This window comes from Malaya genurostris, chromosome 3 (assembly GCF_030247185.1).
Source record: "Malaya genurostris strain Urasoe2022 chromosome 3, Malgen_1.1, whole genome shotgun sequence".
NCBI lineage: Eukaryota > Metazoa > Arthropoda > Insecta > Diptera > Culicidae > Malaya > Malaya genurostris.
This window is the reverse complement of record NC_080572.1, coordinates 265,874,471-265,895,235: the sequence shown is the minus strand read 5'-3', so window position 1 is coordinate 265,895,235 and position 20,765 is coordinate 265,874,471. Positions and strand designations below refer to the sequence as shown.

The following is a 20,765-nucleotide window of genomic DNA, read 5'->3' as shown; positions in this document are numbered from 1 at the left end:
TATGTTGCCAAAAAGGAACCGTGCTAAAAAAAAAATCGAGCCAAAATATTATGATAAAGAGTACTGTATTCAATCTCTTAATTGCTCGGGAATGGTTGTATTTAAAAGTCTGTCTAATTTTGATTTCAAGAGTTCATGTCCAAATAAAATATTCATAAAACCTTCAAAAACCTTGAAAAAACACTGACTGAGCTCACTTTTTCCTCTAAATAACCTCTTTAAAGGGCAATAAGTGAATTGCATTAGTTTTATTCCAATTCAGAAGATCTACTGGTTCGATTATATTATTTCCAAACAAAATGCAAACGCTAGTTAGTTTCAATTTCACTAATACCGATTGAATGCTACAGGAAAAATACCTCAAGGCCAGTTTACATCGTCGAAAGTCGGCCCTTTCTACACTGTATGCATCTTTAAACATATCAATCCGACTCGAAGAGGATATCACGTTCAAGGATTCACCTCGAATGAAATCGTGCTGAGTTTAAAAGCTTTCAAATATCCGAAAAACGGAAAGCGAAACGCGTTAGATTCCAATCAAGAGTGGAGACGGTTCCATTTCAAAACTCAGACAGCAGAAGCAGTCCCAAACGGTAGCCTTCGGGGGGCCATTCCGAGAAACGGTATTCGGACATGGTTTCGAATGCACTAGACCAGTTCCTGGGTAGAACTGATCTACTGTAATCGGAACCCCGGAACGGTGCTTGAGTTGATAGGCGAAAATGTTATCATTTAAAGCGGACTTTTACTGCAAGGGTTGCTACGATAAATCTGTATTGGATCGTAAATCTTGGACTATTCTCAGAATGGATATCGGGTTTTTTTTTTTCTATACGGTGTCACGCCGAAAAGCTTGAGCTCGCATTCGATCGTTGTTGAGCCTGGGCAAAGTTCAAATTTTGATACAATTAGGGATATATCGAGGTTTTATGGTTTTCACTTGTTAAATTCCAACTGGTACGTGTTCTGTTTATTGAATTTATGTAGTTACCTCAGTACCAGGGCCGCCGAGAGAAAATTCGGGCCCGGGGGGACTGAAACATTACGGGCCCCTAAATATAAGAATTAAAAAGCATTGTGAGCATGGGAATATAATCGAATAAGGAGATTTTTAAATAAATCATTTTAACAAAATGATTCGTAAGCCTAATTTGTTTCAATTTTTGATATTTTGTTTTGTTATGAAAAATGAAAAAAAAAATTTGAATATTCGAGTTTCCGGGCCCCTTGAAAAAGTGTGATTTTCTTAAGGCTTCGTTAATAAGCGTCGAGAAGCATTGGAAAACGATGATTAAATACCATGACAATAATACAAATTTGTAAGACAATAAACATACCGCACGTAAATCGCAAACCACTCTATCTTGAGTTTGTCGTTGACATGAACTAAATTTATGCTAGAACTATCAGCAGTGTAAAATAACCATGTTTTTTGTACAAAAATTCATACTGTATCGAATGGTGCGGTATTTCAGTCAAACTTAATGCATAACTTACTCACAGCGGCTGAGGCAAAGGTGTTTCTGAAAAAAATTAGAAGTGAAAAATGAGACCCAAAACCGTCGACCATGTTTGAGAAATCAAGTGTGTTCTGCCCTCTTATGTACTGTGATTGGTTCGTGAAAACATAGGTCAATTTAAATAGATTTTTCCAGGGTGTACTAATGGAACACACAAATCACTGAGTTATAAGAGCTCAAAACTATGACAGACAAATCTAATGGCTGATGTCAGATTGCAAGCGTCACGCGAAGCGTCAAGACACGCATGCGAGCTTGTTCCATTTGATCCTAGCAAACCATTCAGAGTGAATGCGATGCACTGTCAGTGCATCGCAATAAATCGCTTCGCTTCGCTTACTGAATCGCTTCGCTTACTTCTTGCTTACTCTGACACCAACCTTGGCGGGTTGCCAAGTTTTTAAAACCCGAAACGTCGCACAATGACGGCGACCAGACAGTGAACTAACATTCAATCAATGTTTGTGATTGCCGATAATTTGACAGAAGCTGCTCGATATTTCTCTATATTGTATACAACATTTTCAATCCGGTAGAAGATGATATAAGAACTCTTGTCTCTGAATGCATGAACCGTGAGAAAACTTTTCTACTTTTCTTCGCTCCACTTCATACTCTGAGTATTTCACGGCCCTAGAAAAAAATTACAGTCTGATAATGATCGGTGCTGTGTGGAATTTACCAAGAGAGAATCGTAAGTTGACAATTATCGCAGAAAATCGAATCGTTTATTCGACTTGATGATTCTCCTATTAGGTGTACAACTTTGCTTCCGCCGTTTTTTTCCAAAATTTAATGCATTATTGCGAAAAAGTCATCGCTTTCTCCCATCTTTCTGGAAATTTTCGGATCCCAGCTCGAAAAAAGGAGTTCTTTTTTGACGCTATCCATGAAGCAATCCATTTTTCCAACTCTTCGAAGGATTGAAAATGTTGATCTGCCAGGCCGTTGAAACCACTCCCGGCACGTTCTTTTACTCAGAGCAGCATCACCGTAAGTTTCTGAAAGCATTCGATGCGCTTCAGTAGCATTTTTTTCGAATTGTAACAGAAAAGTAAAACTTCTCGCAAATGGCGAGAATTGGGCACATAAACAGACATTTTCGAGCGTGAATAATACGAAAACAAGAACAACTGTCACTGAAACGGCGATGACAATTCGTTAGGCACTGTACACACTCACTTTAAAGGCATTATCATCTAGGTATTTTGACCAGCCTCAGCCAGTACAGCCACCTATCGGAAAACGGCGGAAGCAAAGTTGTACACCTGAAACAAGGTTGCAATATTTCAAAACCCTTGTATGGAGCATTCACATACATTTTCATTAACACAACTTATACAAAGGTTATATGCACCTAGTTAGAATAAGCGGCAATAGTAAAATGATTCTATAGCAATTATCAACTGCCCGTATAGAATCGGATCGCGAAACGAGAATAAGCGACCGTTTGTTGCTTCAGAGAGAATCCCCTCAGCAGCGTGCTAACCTTTGATTCTCAGATAGGTCATCGAGAGAAATTCGCTCTCGCACTGGTGTCTATTCTATGTTAAATGAACCATGCCGAGTTTTTGTTGCTGCGATGATATCCGTCTCTCTTTGATGGCACTGATTGAATCGTGTAAAGAGTTGCTAGAGAGCGATACGATAAAAGCCATCCTTGCATTCAATTAAAACAAAATGTGACATATTTGTTTTAATTGAAAGCGATACGATAACAGTGCATAGCATTAAAATCATGAACTGAAATCTTGATCTGGATTCTGGTCCAGAATTTTGTTTCAGGCTTCAGTTTCAAAATTTAATTGCAAATCACAGGTTGAAGCATGCCATAATTTCTTCGGTCATGACACAACAATATATCTATTAACATGTCAAAATAATTCTTGTTTTACGTTGCCTCTTTGACTCATAAGTGCGTAGCAGTTTATGTTGAACTGCTATCGAAACCGAAAGGTTCAACATAAACCACTAGACACACGCAAAGTTAATACTATTTGCAAAACACTTTTTGCTATCACACAGATGTGTAATGTCTGAACTGACGTCTTGAATGAGATATGCTTCGGCTAGCTAGCCGTACAGATTATGAAAATTACGTTTGTCTAGCGGTTTATGTTGAACCGCCAGGTCACGATAGCAGTTCAACATAAACTGCTTTGCACTGATGAGACATAGACGAAACGTAAAACAAGTATTAAAATGGTTATGTGCACCAAGCACAAATCCTTCAAATGTAAAAATAATTGTTGTGTCTCTATAGATGTAAACTTCAGCTAAATTAACTGTGAAGTTAAAAATATGGATCAAGGTCATTTCGCCGAAAGCCATTTCGCCGAAAGGGTTATTTCACCGAATGGGCCACTTCGCCGAATGCCATTTCGCAGAAAACCATTTCGCCGAAAGGGTCATTTCGCCGAATCCTGAAATCGTCTTAAAATCGTAATTAGAATTGATTTAAAAGAAAATCAAATGAAAGACGCCCGTTTTGTTGACCTGAAAATGAAGACGCCCGTTTTGTTGAACGGCTGAAAGCAAAAATCGGATAAGTGCAACTTAGTTTGGAAAACTCGTTTAAGTATTTTTAAATCGGGTGAAAAGATTGAGAGCAAAAACCGGACATGGATTTTGCAATGCAAGAATCGTTTAAAACATCTTTTCTGCAAGAACCGGACAAAAAAACTATGAATGCAAAAACCGGACAAAAACTTAACCGGCTCTTCCAAAACAAATGTATTTATCCGGTTTTGCATTCAAAGTTTTTACAAACTGCCGCTGTGGGAACGCAGCTTAGATCGAGTTGCCCTTAACAAACAACAAACCATGCTTCGTCCACTACGACAGTCGGTAAAAACTTTGAATGTAAAAACCGGAAAAAATACATTTGTACATACATACTTTAACGGGGTTTCCTAACTAAGTTGCACTTATCCGATTTTTGCTTTTAGCCGTTCAATTGTACGTCTTGGATAAAGATTGATTCATGAACCTCAGAACGGAGTTCCCAAGAAAACTTGTTGACTATTAGCTACTAAGCATCAAAGCAATTGCATAGGTGTATCTAACAGGCAAATGTACGTGGTATTTTCCGTTTATTAAGTGAAAATGAAAAAATATCTAATGCGACTACGCCACATCGTTTTGGTTCATGTGCTGTCCGACTTCGCTACTGCTCGTTCGTACCTAACTAAAGCAAAGATACCAAGCTTTGGATAGACCGTTATAAAGGAGACATAACGGAGACATGACTCTTTCGGCGAAACGACTTTTGGCGAAACGACTTTCGGCGAAACGACTTTTGACGAAACGACTTTCGGCGAAATGACCTATTCGGCGAAATGGCATTCGGCGAAATGACCCGCTCCCAAAAATATGACTTTTCTTTACAATAGAGATGGTCGGGTTTTGAGTACATGAAACCCGACCCGAACTCGACGGGTACTGAGCGGGCTTGGATACAGAAGAAGTTATGTTAGTCGGGTTCGGGTCGGATACGGGAGTCGATTTATTTCATTTTCAACTGGGAACGGGTCGAGTTCAAGTTAAAAAAATTAGGTTGGGTTTCAGGCTTCGGGACTTTTTACGGGTTTGGGTCAGGTAGAGTTTTTTTTTATTTTTTGACCGGGTACCGGTTGGGTTCGGGTTTGGAAGAAAAATTAATCTCGGGTTCGTATCGAGTTTGAAAAAATACTTACCCGATACTTTAGATGCTTTAAATTGAAAATTTAAGTGAAGTACGACGCTTCTTTTATGTGCATCAGCAAAGACGAAAATTTGCATAATTTTTTCTTAGTGTGACTAATGACTTAAAGTAGAATCGAAATTATTGATTCTAGAACTGGTTTCTTGACTATATTTAAAAATTGCCTTTAGTTCCTAGATTTATGTTCGAAATTTGATTCTAAAATTCTGGTTTAGGATTTCAAATTCAGAATTCTGGGACAAAATTCAGGATAAAAATTTTTGATCTGGATCCTGGAAGTAAATGTTAGATCTGAGCTCCAAACCTGAATTTTGGAACTGACTTGTAAACCAGAATTTAGTTTCATGATTTATTTCCTAAATTCAGTTTCAGAAATCCTTCCAGAATTCAGAATCAGCATGCTGGAACTTGGATTCTGGAACGAGATTTTGGTACTTTTTCTTTATTTTGATTCGGAATTCAAGTTGTGCTAGAGCTTTTAGATTCTGAAATTGGGCTCAGTTTTATAATTCTAGATTTTAAATTCAAGAACTGAATCCTTGATCTGGATTCCGAACCAGAATAAATTCTGAGCCTGTTACATACTTTGAATAGAGTTCTTGAATTCAGTTTTAGTTCCTGGTCCAGCATTTTGGTTCTGTTGTTAATAATGTTGCCAAAATGTACTCAACAGTTGTGAACATCGGATAAATTCAGCAAGGCGGTTTTTCTAGAATCATCAAAAGATTTCCAAAGGGCTATCCATTTCGTCTTCGGCTCATCAGTGCCTAAAGCAGGTCAAATTGAACTGCCATCTCACGCCTAGCAGTTCAATTTAAACCGCAACCTTAATCTGTGCAATATTTGTTAAGGGTTGAGCTTGAGCGACCACCCCTGGTTGCTACTCCGTTACTGATCGAGATTAGCTGAAATTGTACAGGGAGTTTCAAGATGATCCGACCTGGGACTGGTAAATCATCCTCAATGTACATCTTCTGGTAATCCTAGAATTTATTGATCAGTACCGGCGCCGGCCAGGCCCGAACGTAGATCGTCTAAGGAATGGGAAGGCATGTTAGTCCAACACTTGTTGTTACTAGAGGCCGTATATACTACTGCGCACTCCACAAGTGTCACGGGAGAAGGATATTTGTTAGTAAAAATTTCTGTATTGATATTATTCGCGCTCGACTCAGTATGTTTTAAGATGCTCGGATGCACCACTAAACTCGCTGACTTCCCGAGTGAACGTTTCAACAATATCCTATATTGAAGTCCCGGTCTTGATACATAGCTCTTATTCGAGGAAACTGAAGAAAAATTTGCAATACTATCGCGTAAAGAATAAAAACTTCCCTATTTTTTATAAACGAAATTACAAAATAAACGAGTGAATAGGATTTATGCAAAACAGTTGATTCATTGCATTGACATATGCTAAACAGCTGTTATAGAATCATTTTAAATCACCAAATAAATTATTTCCACTTTATTATTTAAATTATTTATTAAAATCATTATTGGTTATATTGGTTGATATGGGCAGCCGGCTACCGAGAAAAATAATAATTAATTGTTTCAAATATTGATATCAAGTGTTTTTTTTTACAATATATGTTATCTCTGTTATTAACTTTTCAATATCAACGGATTTGCGCAATAGTTGATTTTTATCATTCAATTTATAATCCTAAAAGACAATCAATAACATGGAAGAAGAAAATATTCCAAATAAAACTAGACGGAAATTGATAGGTTGAATGAAGAGATAATTTAGTAAAATAGAGTAATCAGAAGTGAAACATTGAAAATATCTGATAGCTGAAGGGAAAAAGAAACTCTTGCAATTGTCGCCTTTTACGACATGGAAGCAGGAACCCAGTGGATCTATTCTTAGTTCATTTTTTCCGCCGGATTCCACACGGCATCTAGGCTGCTACTGTCCGGAGAGAGCTAATAGGTACAATCAATCTCCTAGTGAACCTCAGCCCCTTCTGTGCAACATTTTTAAGGGTTGCATAAATAGTGCAAACTTTGCGTTTGCTTAGCACTTTAAATTGAACTGCTAGGTGCGAGATGGCAGTTCAATTTGAACTGCTTTTGGCACTGATGAGCCCTGAATGTTCATGGTAGAGTATGTTAATCATCAATAAATCATACTTTAATACAAACACAGTAAAAGTTGCAAAATTCACACAATCAACTAATACGAACGATTCTATTCGAAAGTGTGAAAAAGTACGTCAGTTCTATTCGTATTTACGTCCTCCAGTTATGGCTGTGACATTACCCACCCGCCTTTTTGTACTGGAATCAAATGAACGGTGCTCGGTCGCGCAACTCTTTGTGATCTGTCCAGTTTCGACATCGCATTTTTAATTCCAAAACCCTGTTTCTAATTTTGGCTGTTCAAATATTTAGTTCTTTAAAAAAATCACAAGATAAAACTAATTTATCACGTCTAGATAATACGTGAATCAATCGTTAATCCTCAATGGTGACGTTTGATGTATTCTCAAGCAAAATCTGTACAACAGTACTTGAGATCTACTACCATCTCCGGTAAGAAACTCCTCGGAACCATTTTCCAACCAATCTGATGCAAATAATAAAATAGAGGAAACATAACCACGTAAAGAAAAACAACTTCGCTCCATTCGAGAGACTCAATCACGAAAACCACCCGAGCTGAATGCGAGTAGTGATCTTCGGTAGTACACCTAAAGGAAATTACGATAATAAAATGTTCCAACTCGATTTGGTTCTGCTCCAACATTGAAAAGTGTGCGAACGAAATCAAGCTTGCCTCTTGGAGGGATGAAATGAAGATGAAAATGCTCTCCCGGAATGGCTTCTGCTGGCATTCAATAAATTCAAATTAGCTTCTCTCTTATCAACGATTCCGCTGGGAGTGGGTATCTGATTCATGTCCGGGTTCTTCAGACACGGACTCCGTGAAGATGCCTAACGAGATTTTTTGATTGGTGTGTCGCATAATTGATTGCTCTCGACGATTCCGAGGAAAGATTTTCTATTAGCATTTCGAATATGGTTTTTGCTTCCGGACACTTATGCAGCTAATTATCGTTTCATCCGTTATTTTTTCCGTATTTGGCAAACAATTTACCATTTTAAATAAGTTGAAACAATCTACAGAGAAACCGGTAGCTGATCGATTGTCCAATTTTCCAAAACACTTATTTTTATCCTCTAATAGCAAATTTTAGCATTCTCGAAATCCTACTTCCGCAAACTCCTTCCACTGACTGTCAAGAAGATACGAGTTTTTTTTATCTGATTAGAATATTGCAGACACAAAGGCGCAAGCAATTTCATACGAAATATACAAATATGTTGAGCTTTCACCAAACAAAAAAAAAAGAAAAACCATAAACCAACATTGTCAGCTCAAACAGCGCATTCTCGACATCGCTCCGACCACCGTCGCTTCCGAGTTCGCCCGAAAAATGCTCCGCAATCTGTCGTACTCCAATGTTATTAAATAATTTCTGACTTATCTTCATTTGTCTCTCGTTTTTTTCCTGTCTCTCTTTGCAGTATGTAATCAGTTTTCCCGCGGTGTATTCGCCATGCTCGGTGCCGTGTCGCCGGATTCCTTCGACACGCTGCACTCGTACAGCAACACATTCCAGATGCCGTTCGTTACGCCCTGGTTCCCGGAGAAGGTCCTAACGCCGTCATCCGGCTTTCTCGATTTCGCTATCAGCATGCGGCCGGACTACTACCAGGCCATAATCGACACGGTGCGGTACTACGGCTGGGATCGGATCATCTACATGTACGACTCGCACGACGGTAAGTTTCCCAGTTTTCTCCAGCGCGAACCGCGGGCAACTCTCGGCCGTGATAATCCGAACCGGGACGGCTGGTCCCGGAACTGGTGCCAGATTCCCTGCCAAGCAAAAATGATTTTATCACAGATAATGTTATTTTGATGAAATTTTGCGCTCCAATTTCGCCACCAAGAATAAACTCGGAACGTTTTTGAGGTGGGCAAAGGAAGGGAGGGGGTGTCGCTGTACAAGAATTCGGATCAAGCTGCGTCATATCGAGAACGACGGGGGCCCCTGGTGTTCCGACACGGTCGGGCGAATGGGAACTGGTGATAAAATATTAAATTAAATTCCCGCCTGAGTAATCCATCATGACGGCAGCGGCAAAACGGCGGCGTGTTTGTGTACCGGCGATGGATGTCAGTCGAATCGGACGGGATGGTGTCACTTTTGAAGTTTACCATGTTAACACGATTACTAGCGCCAATACTGAAGACGGCGGCAAAAAAAAACCGGCACTGCTGGGCCGTGCTAACTGATTAACAAGCTAACGCCCGGTTGGCCGGATGGTAAACAAGTTCAATTTGGAAAAGTGCAGGTGAAGCGTGATAGAAATTCGGCAAAACTAATTTTCGCAAATGCGTTTCCAAAGTTAACATTTTTGGGCTGGGAAGTCTTTGAACGACAAACAAGCGACCTTATGTAGCTTAGGTAACATGTGATATTTGCTTTTCACTCAGATTCTTTTCCATTGGCATGTCGAAATTGTTACATCATAATTTCTAATCAGTTCGTAGCTATTATGTTGGAAATCTTTTTATATTTAATCAACATAGACATTCTCTAGATGATTAGTTATTTATCCAAAAACCATTTCGTTGAAAGGCACTTTCGCCGGAGGGCCAATTCAGCGTAAAGCCATTTTACCAAAAGGCAATTTCGCCGAAAGGTCACTTCGCCAAAAGGTCCAATCTGAGCATGGTCGGTCGAAACTTGGTAACTAAAATGAAAATTATTATTTTTGAATCGTTTCTTTGGAAAAAAAAATTACTTATTCAATTATCTTAAATGGAGTAACACTTAGTTTTGTTCAATTTATGGAGCTCCTAAAAAAAATTACAATATTGCTCCTTCGAAAATATCTGACCCGTATATTTCGTGTTGTCTTTAGGGCGACCACTTACTTTCACGGTTGAAGAATTCCATTTTTTCGATTTTTTCGGGAACTGAATACTTTTTAAATTCTCAGCTTTGTAACCAGCGGGCAGATTTTTCTAGTTTTCTAATATATTGTGTGAAAAAAAAATTATTCTTTCTAGAAAATAAAATGAAAACACTATAAAATATATTTTTTATGATTAGAACTGCTGACAGTTTTACTATTTAATGGTTTCTATGGTTTGAAAATGAAAGGCGCTACATATTTTTAATTTCGTTTTAGAAAATTAAGACTTTTTTACATTACATATCAAAATATAAGAGAAGTAAAATTTTTCAAATTTTAACGTGAAATTTTTAAAAGATTAAAGAAAAGCGAAAAATTTAATCATGCTATTTTTTATATGTTACGTAAACAAGTAACAATTAACGAAAAATATATAAAAACAGTGAAAGTGAAAAAAACAGAGTTTTCAAGCAGCAAAAATTCAATTTTCAATTCTAATATTTTTTCGAGAAAGTATTGGCTCTGAACACAGCATATCCAAAACCTACCGGGAACCGGAAGAATCAACTAACATGACCCACAAACTTTATTAGATTTTAGTAGATATAGAAGATTCTATATGGTTTTGGGTCCGCATTTTAAACAACGGTGTAAACAATTCAGTAGATTTTTGAGGGCCCAAAAGATCTTTCATTTGAACCTAATTTTGGGAATATCGGCCCTACCATAAATGAGAAAAGTGGAGTAGTTCCATTTTGAAGTATATGACCACTTATTCCAATGCCTGTGAAACCGGGAACCAGGATAACCGGAATCGGATTAATTGGACGAAGCTTGGTAACGCAAAAGAAAATCAATATTTTCAATTGGTTGTCATTTCTTACAATAAAAAGTACTTACTACTTTTTTTTTCACACTTCTGATTCTTGTAACACTCTAGACTTTTTTAGCAGTAAACAAATATAAACATAAATAAACAAATAACGTTTGAACACCGCGAAGAGCTTGTATTTCGTTTCTTTTTTTAATGAAGAAACCCATAGTTTTTGAGTTTTTCTAAAAAACTACATTCTAAGTTCTAATAAAAGGAAACGCACGGTACATAACTATTAGTACTAGGCACCATGCGTTTCCATACAGTAGAGCTTCAATGGAAACTCGAGGCTGATTTTTGTTTTTGAAAAATTAAAAATTGGGTTCGTCCACATATTAAAAATATGAAAAACCGGAACACTTTAACGCGTTTTTTTATAATATCGGGGAGACCGGGGCTAAATCAGCCACTTTTAGAAATTGTTTTTTTTTCAAGTCATCTCTACCGCATCATCTCTAAGCGCATTTGCAAAGAAAATCCATGAATCGAATTAATTTCAAGTTTATAAGATATTTAAACCGGGCGGTTTACCCACTTGTCTAATCTAATGTCTCCCTTAAGGGAGGGGTAGGGTCTAAACGATGAAAAAAATCATCATTTTTGAGATTTTTTTTACAGAATTATCGTTTTACAAAATAAATTCAAATGTTTTGCATGATAAAAAACATCATTCGAACAACATTTTGTGATTTTTTCGTGGGAAAATATTGAGAAATAAGTCGGAGAAGAGGTATTTTCGAGAACGCTTCTTAAAAAACATGATTTGTGGTGTCCACTCTTTCGCAGCGCAGACTAATCAGAAGTGAACAAATGAACGCAGCATAGTTAGAGTAGAAGTTTTTCTAGACCCCAACGTTTCTGTTTGATTTTTTTTTTATTTTTTTTTTTTCAATTTTTGGTGGTTGTTCAAAGTGAAAACTACGATTTTTCACGGAAAAATCCGCCATTTTGTAGTTGTTAAACCTCCCCAAAGTAACAAACAACGAAAAGGAAAACGTTGGGGTCTGTTTTTTTTATATGTAGAAAGTGTATGCGAAAATTGAAAAAAAAATGGTGCAGTAGTTTTTGAATTACACGGACTTTCAAAACCTGCTTTCGAGGAAAACGCGTTTGAAGGTTTTTGTTTATAAAATCATGGAAACGATTAATTGCTCCAGGGAGCCCGTAAGGTCTAACATTTTCAAAAGATCATATTTTTTCTTTTATAATTTATTATAACGAAACATTTCAAGAATGCTTTGTCAAGTTTTGAAGTCAATCGAAGTAGAAATCTTGGGCCTGTGCGCCGAGCTCTTGCTTCTTCGCAGAATGAGATAGCCATAGATAAAGGTTCATAACTTCCAGAGTTTCGTTCCAATAGGCTTGAAAATTTCACAGAATTTTCTTGAAATATTTTACCATAAGAAAATATAAAGAAAATAATAAATGATTTTTCAAAGTGTTAGATTTTTGAAGTCCCGGGTTGGTGGTTCAATGCATAGGGCGCTGGTCTTACAAACCAGTTGTCGTATGTTCGAGCCCCGATTTGGAAGGATTCGTAGTGTCAGTAAAATCGTAGCACTAGCTATGTAATGGTTCTGTGCACTCTGAATCGGCTGCGCAGTCTGTTTAAACAGAATGTCAAATTCCACTACAGGAATGTAACACCAAGGCTTTGCTTTTTGAATTGTTGTTTTGCCGAGCCGTAATTGGGTTTTGAAATTTATAAACGGTAATAATTATTTATAGGGAACGATTTTAGCACTGAAAAAAAAATTGACGCAAAATTTCACAAAGAATCTGGAAAGGCAATTCAAAATTATAAAACTACAGCCGAAATAACCGAAATATGAAAAAGTATCATTATCTTGTTATTATTTTCTGGATTGCTTACGCGCTGCCGTTTCGTATGATGGTGGTGTGAGAAGTGCACGGTGTGTTCGATGGCGTTATATCGTGAGCAAAAATTACATGTAAAAATATGGGAGCGGCCCGGTAGACATAAGGTCATTTGACATAATACCGTTCGACAAAACGCCGTTTGGCATAAAGTCATTGGGCATAATATTCATTTGGTATAATGCCAATTGTCATAACAATTATTGGACTCGCGATATTTTGATCCAATGTGAAATATTGATTGTGTTTCGATCGAGTGATGTTTTGCAAGCAAATCTCGAACGAAATATGTGAAAACTTTACGTATTTATAATTATAATAATGTTCACCTCTGTTTAGTTCAAAGTATTGAAGTTTCTGAAGCAATATTGTTTTGCTGTGTTTTTTATCATATAATAGATTTTACTTCAGACTGTAGCGAGACTAAAAATTCACCCTTCACTGGCTACTGAATGAAATTATTACAAGCCAAATATTGCCGTTAGAACATTCAAACATATAATATTTATATAACCTGATACCAGAATGACAATTAAAAAATATATATGTTTATAGAAAATGTATTTATTTGGTACTATTAGTTTCGTTGTCTAGTGAATGTCCAGTAACCTCTTTTTTAAACAGTGTTTTAATCGAACATGAAATTCAACCGCACTCTTGCGGTGAATTATTATTTGGTACTGGTAAAGATACGTAAAATAGTTGTATGTTTTCTTGGTCTCAACTGTTTTCTAGAAGGAGAGAATCTATTCTTGCTACGAAACACAGGCATAATTTTAGTAAATTATACAATGTTCTAGTGTAATAGTAATCAATAACAATAAAGATTGCATTAAGATATATTCCAATTGTGAAATATTCAAAAATCCATTACGAATCAATAAGAGTATTTTTTTTTATTGGCCCTCCACACTCCCCCGCACCAAAAAGCTCACATTAGGAGCCCTCTGGTTGCGGACACATACAGTCCTCAGCTTGGAAAAAAAAATTCTACAAACAAAAAAAACGCGATTTTATCAAGCTGAGGTTATTACAAAACGAAGAAGGCTAACTATTTGTACTAAGCAAGAGCTCCCAGTGGAATGTAAGATTCCTGTTAAGGGGCACTTAAAATGATTAAAAATAAACTGTTCTAAAAATAATATTTATGTATTCGTCTATTGGAGCAGGAAAAATCCCCCTTGAGCTGACCGTTGAACCAGTACTTACTCAAAAGGGCACAAAAACCTCCTCTTCTTTTCATATTTGATGAATAAGTTAAATGAAAGAATTAATAAATAAATTAATGGATAAGTAAATGAATGATTAAAGTAATGTAAAACGAAATTTATTACATAAATGAACAAGTGAATGAATAAATGAATGAATAAATGAATGAATAAATGAATGAATAAGTGAATGAATAAATGAATGAATAAATGAATGAATAAATGAATGAATAAATGAATGAATAAATGAATGAATAAATGAACGAATGAATGAAAAAATGAATTATTAAAATCAAAAAAAAATTTAAAAGAAAAAAAAATGAATACAAAACTGGTTAGAATGATAGTAACAGAGTAACAATACTTGGATACAATAATAAATCTTGAAAATAAGCACAGCACATTATTACGACAACAGAGGATACCTCTGAAGGAAGCGATATATAAAAAAGGACTAAAAATACACACACACACATCCAAAACCAGGACATAGAACATACAAGCCACAGCATTCGGCTGATACACCTACACAATATAATCAACTATCTTCGATTTTAAATATTGTTTCATTTTAGTTTTAAACAAGTCAATATTCATGATTTGTTTCAGACTTATAGGTAGAGAATTATAGATAGTCGGACCGTAGAACATTATCCGAGTTTGACCGAGATTTGTGGATACTCTAGTTCGCAGTAGTGAACTAGCTTGTCTGCTATTTCGCTGCCGTGCAATAACCGATAGAGGTGAATTGTTATGAACCCCTGGTTGGTATAGCGCCTTATGGACGAACATGATTGTTTGCATGTCTCTCAATGCCAAAATGGGCAAAATGCAGTGACCAGTGTTGGAATACAGTAAAGCTGTGAGATACAAACTTAAAAATAGTTTTTTTTGCAATATCTGAATTTTTTTCAATCTGGACTTAGGTGCATGACCCCAAACGATTATTAGATACTGAATGTGAGAATGAATACAAGCAAAGTAGAAAATCAATAAAGCCCTCCTTGGAACAAAATAGCTAACTTTGCGCAATGCGCCGGAGTGTGCGGATAATTTTTTTTCGATAGCCTTTATATGTACATCCCAAGAAAGAGTCGAATCGAGATGTATACCTAGGTATTTGAAATCGTTTACTTTTTCTATTGCAATTGTCTCAAGACATGGATGAGAATGATTTGGTAGTTTTTTTTCTCGGGGAATGAAACACCATGTATTTCGTTTTTAATAAGTTCAAAGACAACAAATTTGCGTTGAAATATTTAGATAGGATCCGGAGGTCGTACTCAATCAACGGGATTAATGTTTGTACGTCCTTGCACGGATAGAACAGTGCAGTATCGTCAGCAAACAACCTAGGTACAAGCCAACAAAACGTGTTGTAAGCCCACTGCGCTCAATCACTGAAAATATTCCTGGTTTCTAAGTATCTGTTTTGCATGTTGTGCTTTGTGCGACGATTCGTTCAACTCAAGCGGTCCAAATTTTGCGCGTATTTTCTAGGACTACTGAAACCTTAGAGGATTGATAGTTTGAGAAAAATTTCTCCTGTCCAAGCTCTATAATAATATGCATTTTCTTTGGAGACATATTTTACGTGGCTATAGCTCTTTGGACTTGAAATTTTCAGTAAAAAACGGAAAAGTTATTTTTGCTCATTTCTTAACATGTTATGAGAAAAAAGTTGAAATAATAAAATTCAAAAACTTTCCCTCTATTAGTAAACCATGAAAACTATTCAAAGTGAAACGATCTGCGTTTTCAAACACAAAAATCCCTTTTTTGGTATTCTCGAAATTTATCTGGAAAGCATAGTGTTTTTTTATCACAATAATTGCAAGAATAAAAAATGTCGGGCAAGTGATTCAAGAAAGGTTAATTTTTTTTAAGTGGATATGGTCGATAAATGCTTGATACGATATCTACAAAAAAATATCTCAAAACCGAAAAATATTAGTTCACTTTGTTGTTGATATAGTGCGAAAAAAGGTTTAAATTTACAAAAAAATTAATCTGCAAACCACGGAAACCGTGTGTGTGTGTATGTGACAAATAATGTCACTAAATTTTCTCAAAGATGGCTGAACCGATTTTCACAAACTTAAACTCAAATACACTGGGGTCTCTTTTTACGCGATTTTTTTTATGCGGTTTCTTTTTACGCGGCTTTTTATACGCGGAATTCCGAAGTTACGCGGCTTTTTTTACGCGTATTTCCGAAGTTACGCGGATTTCCGAAGTTACGCGGTTTATTTTTTACACTGATTTCCGATGATTTGCGATTTTTTTTTGCGGATTAACGAAGATGTTATTTTTTGCGTGCTTTTTTGTGCGATCCATATCTTCACGTTAAGACCTCAGTTACGGGTAACGGTAACCCCATTGTGCTGTTTCTGCTCTAAGCATTGGTTCAATGGGTTTAAATCCAATGGTTGAAAACTAAGCTTTCCTAACAAAGATCTTTCGAATTGTTTGGATACGACTTGTTAATATGTTTTACTTTGACATAACTCCGACGGAACAGAACAGAGATTGTCATAGGATAACTTACAGAGGGAAAGAGGTGTAGCAAGTATTTCTAACAGGATGAGTGAGTCGTAGCAAAAATGACCTGATTTAGACAAGATCGGTACATTTTGATTACAACTGATACTTTTTGCCTAATTCAGATATGCTCCACATATGGTGTTCGTGGGTGGTAGATTTAGTAAGCAGTCCAGTGAAAGTTTCTTGCTTTCAATTGAAACCGTATGTGGCATACACTGCTGACGTGTCGAATGGGCCGAATTCAGATCGCTGTTAATTTCTCTTTCAACCGAAACTCTGTTTATCCATTGTCAATCGACCCCTTGAAATTATAAATATCTCTTTCAATTGAATAGTAAACCAGCCACAACAGCTAGAGTATCTATCACAGAATAAAAATGAATTTATTATTTCCTATTTTATTTTTAATAGTTAGAAACACACCTCAATTCATTTCAATCAGTCATTAATTAATTTCCGAAGTTACGCGGTCTCAAAGTCTCAAGTCCCAAAGTCGATTTTTTCAAAAAAAAAAATTTTCCAGATTACACCAGATCTTTACGTTCATGCATTCTAAGATATTTGCATCAAAAAAAAAATTTTTTTTTTACGCGGATTTTCAAAGTTACGCGGTTTTGTTTTATGCGGTACGTATCCCCCGCGTAAAAAGAGACCTCAGTGTAAAAGGTCTTTAGGTTCCATACAAAGTTCCTGAGTTTCATTAGAATCCGACTTCCATTTTCGGAATTACAGGGTGACATGCAACAAAAAAAATGAAAAAAATAGTCACACACGTTTCTCAGAGATGGCGTGACCGATTTTCACAAACTTAAATTCCAATGAACGGTCTCATGACCTCATACAATCTTTTCGAATTTTATTTCGATCCGACTTCCGGTTCCGAAAATACAAGGAAAGATGTGAAAATTCATTAAAAAATGTGCACTCAAGTTTTTTGGTAATTTTTTAACCGATTTTTTTAAACTAAGAAGCGAATAAAAGGTTTTAAAATTCTTTAAAAAGATCCCAAAAAATTGATCCAGTTCCACCTTTCGGTTCCGGTATTACAGTGCGATTAGTAAAAATTTACAATTTCATGAGTATTTTTTCACAAGCGATAGCGGAACGAGGTGCACATATTTGTAGAACTCACTGCTAAATTCTTCTAGTTGGCAGATCTTGTTAGTTGGTGAATATAGAAAACTTCTTTGGGACTACTAGTCCCCGGTTTCCGCTTCCGAAATCACAGATAATAGTATAGAAAATTTCCAAAAACGAAACTCTCTTCGATTTCCTAGCAACGGTTGAGCCGATTTTCACGAATAATGATTCAAATTAAAGTTCTCATTGTCTTTAAATATACTGTGCAATTTCATCCTGATCCGGCTCGAGTTCCTATAGTCTCATAGGTTGCTGTTTAAATTTACTTTCGGTTTCAGAACTATAGGGTAAAGTGTGCTTAATGATTTAGTGCGACGATGCAAAATAAAGAAAAATTCTTATTGCCTTGATATAACTGTTTACAAATTGAAATATACCTAAAGAGAAGTTTCTTATTTTATTCAAGATTGAAAAAAAAAAGAATTTTTTAGTGATATTTTTGGAAATATAAGTAATATGAGAAAGGCATCATTACACAACTAGGTGGTTTAAAACAGGATTTTTCTTGAAAGAACATATTGTGAAAAAAAATTAAAACGGTTCAGTGTATTATACCAAGTTGTAAATTTCCAGAAGAAGTGAGTTTTGCTAAAAATAGAAAAAACACTCACCAAAATTAAAATGCTCACTCTAACGACAAATTGAAAAAAAAATACGGTTTCAATATTTTTCGATGGAGAGTAATTGTTTAAAACATTACGAATTTCTGTATTATTTTGCACTTGTTGAACTAATTGATATTTACCACTCCCGGTCTCGTGTTACTCGTAATTTCACACCGGAGGGAGAATTTCTGCATGACAAATGTACTGTGTTTTTTTTTTGTTTTGTTTGAAAAATATTCCATAACCAGCATCCAGTGGCGTGGCGCCATTTAATATATAGATTGCAGACACAACTTCTCATTACATCGCAATAATTTCATCCGAGCGGCCATCGAAACATTTGTCAACCGTGCTGGCATCGCGCAATTATTCCTAATAAATTCACTCGAGACTGCAGTGCAGGATTTTAATTAACAAACTGCTGAGACTAGCAGACATCCTGAATGTCAGTGCAGCGTGAAGAATGAGCACTTTCCCGATCACTGTACACTGTACAGTACTTAAGCCTATAAAGCAGTGAAACTAGCGCTTATTTGCCAACCGGGTAAAATATGAAGATACTGCCGTGTCGGCAACGAGTCAGATTATGATTTCGACGATGATGCTAATGATGATGATGATGATGATAGTGATGGTGACTGCGAAGAAAACGACGATGATAATGACGATGATCGTATTGCAACTGTGTATCTTCGTCCCCTTCGGGCGGTTGTTAGACAGCGCGGGATGATTTCTCCGTTGCCCATAATTCTAGTTACAATGACAAAGATGCATTGCTTCCGTGCTGCTCGCTCGGTACGTAACATATATCCTACCGACGCCAGGCAAACCGTCAGCATATTGCGACATTTCGCACATTCCGAACTCGGTACTTGCCAGCTAGATGGCACTGTCTCGTAAATCTTTGAAAACATTTTGTTTCATCAAGATTTTTCCTTTCGGGAAACTGACTAACGGGGCGATGTTGCACGACGAACGGAAAACAGGGGGCAACATTTCGTTGTGCCAATCTTAATATGTTGTTTGTTTTATGTGAAACTTCTTGGGGAACCTACGACGTTTTCCTCGGCGAATGCCTTCGGCTGTCGGGGAATACAAATAATATGAAGCAAAACCCGTTCTGCTGTAACTACGGACCACCGTGGCCACCAAGGTTCAGTACGGGTTCTAACACGTTTTCTGAATCAAATTTGCGAGCGAATATGGTATGGTTTGAGGAATGTGGAAACGAACGTTGCTTGAAATTACATTTCAGAGCTACATCAACATTAGATGTTGAATTATTAAGGCAACTTTTGAACTTAACACCAGTACTTTACGACGTGGTAACGATAGTGACGGGTGACGTATCTCCTAACGTGATAAAACTTATTATATGATGAAATTTCAAGTTGTCAAAGTGCCAAAACACAATGGCATTCGAACAACAATCACCGCACGCCAGAACGCCATCGACTGTTCGGACTGTGATTCATGATTCCTGTCGTGAGAGTCGTTTCAAGTCCATTCTTCGCGTCGTTTCAGTGTGTACTTAACTGAAGAGTATTCCAAACATAAAATGATGAACGAGTTGGCTGTCACGGAACTGGCTGGCGCTACGACGTTATCCGTAAGCAGCAAGCTGCAAAAATTGTGAGAATCTACCACCCAGTTTATGCACTTTGTATACGCGGTGGTAGGTAGATAAAAACTGGATATGACGCGGAGCGGTAAAGTGTCCCACACAAGCACACACCCGGGCGTGAAACTTCTGTCCGCATTGCACTTCGTCCCGAGCTGCCAGGCTCCAGGGGCTAACGGCAGCGACCATTGCAAGATCAAAGTGGCACTCGTCAAAGTCTGAGCGTGTGTGTGTTTGTGTGTGCACTGATGCTATTGTGTCACCCAACAACGGTTGAGCTGGTACAATCCCGATATCGGCAGCGAAACGAACCAGGGTGCATCTGGCGGACAAAGTAGCATCCACTCGACTCAACTGCACCGGAGCCAAGTGTTGCATATAATCTTAACTGGTTTTGAAAAACCCTCCATCTGCGGATGCCGGAACATTAGCTGGAGGGAGAGTGTGTGTGTGTGCGGATCGGGGCGGCACCGAAGACAAAGAAGATCTTTGTACGGCATGCGATGGTCTGGCAGCTGATATGAATGAGTGTTTCTTTGCAAACTCAAGCTGTTAATTAGAACGGGCAAAGAAATTAAAACAAACTTTGCTAATTGAATGAGAGCTCAGTGGGGTAGCTACCCGGATTCTACCCGGCGGAATGAAGTTCGGTGCAGCGAATGGCAATTGAGTGTTAGTTCGCAATCACACGTTCAGTCCTACGTCAGGTGGTGGTTTCCTTATTATATTTTCAA

General features: G+C 37.1%; 1 protein-coding gene across 2 annotated transcripts in view; it reads left to right on the top strand.

Annotated features, from left to right (window-relative positions):
- The window catches only part of LOC131436946 (glutamate receptor 1-like), a 392,781-nt gene that overhangs the window by 197,921 nt on the left and 174,095 nt on the right, over nucleotides 1-20,765 (top strand). For both annotated transcript variants that reach the window (XM_058605949.1, XM_058605948.1), the window contains exon 3: nucleotides 8,761-9,018. In XM_058605949.1, the coding sequence (XP_058461932.1) occupies nucleotides 8,761-9,018 (258 nt within the window). The remainder of the gene's footprint in view (nucleotides 1-8,760; nucleotides 9,019-20,765) is intronic.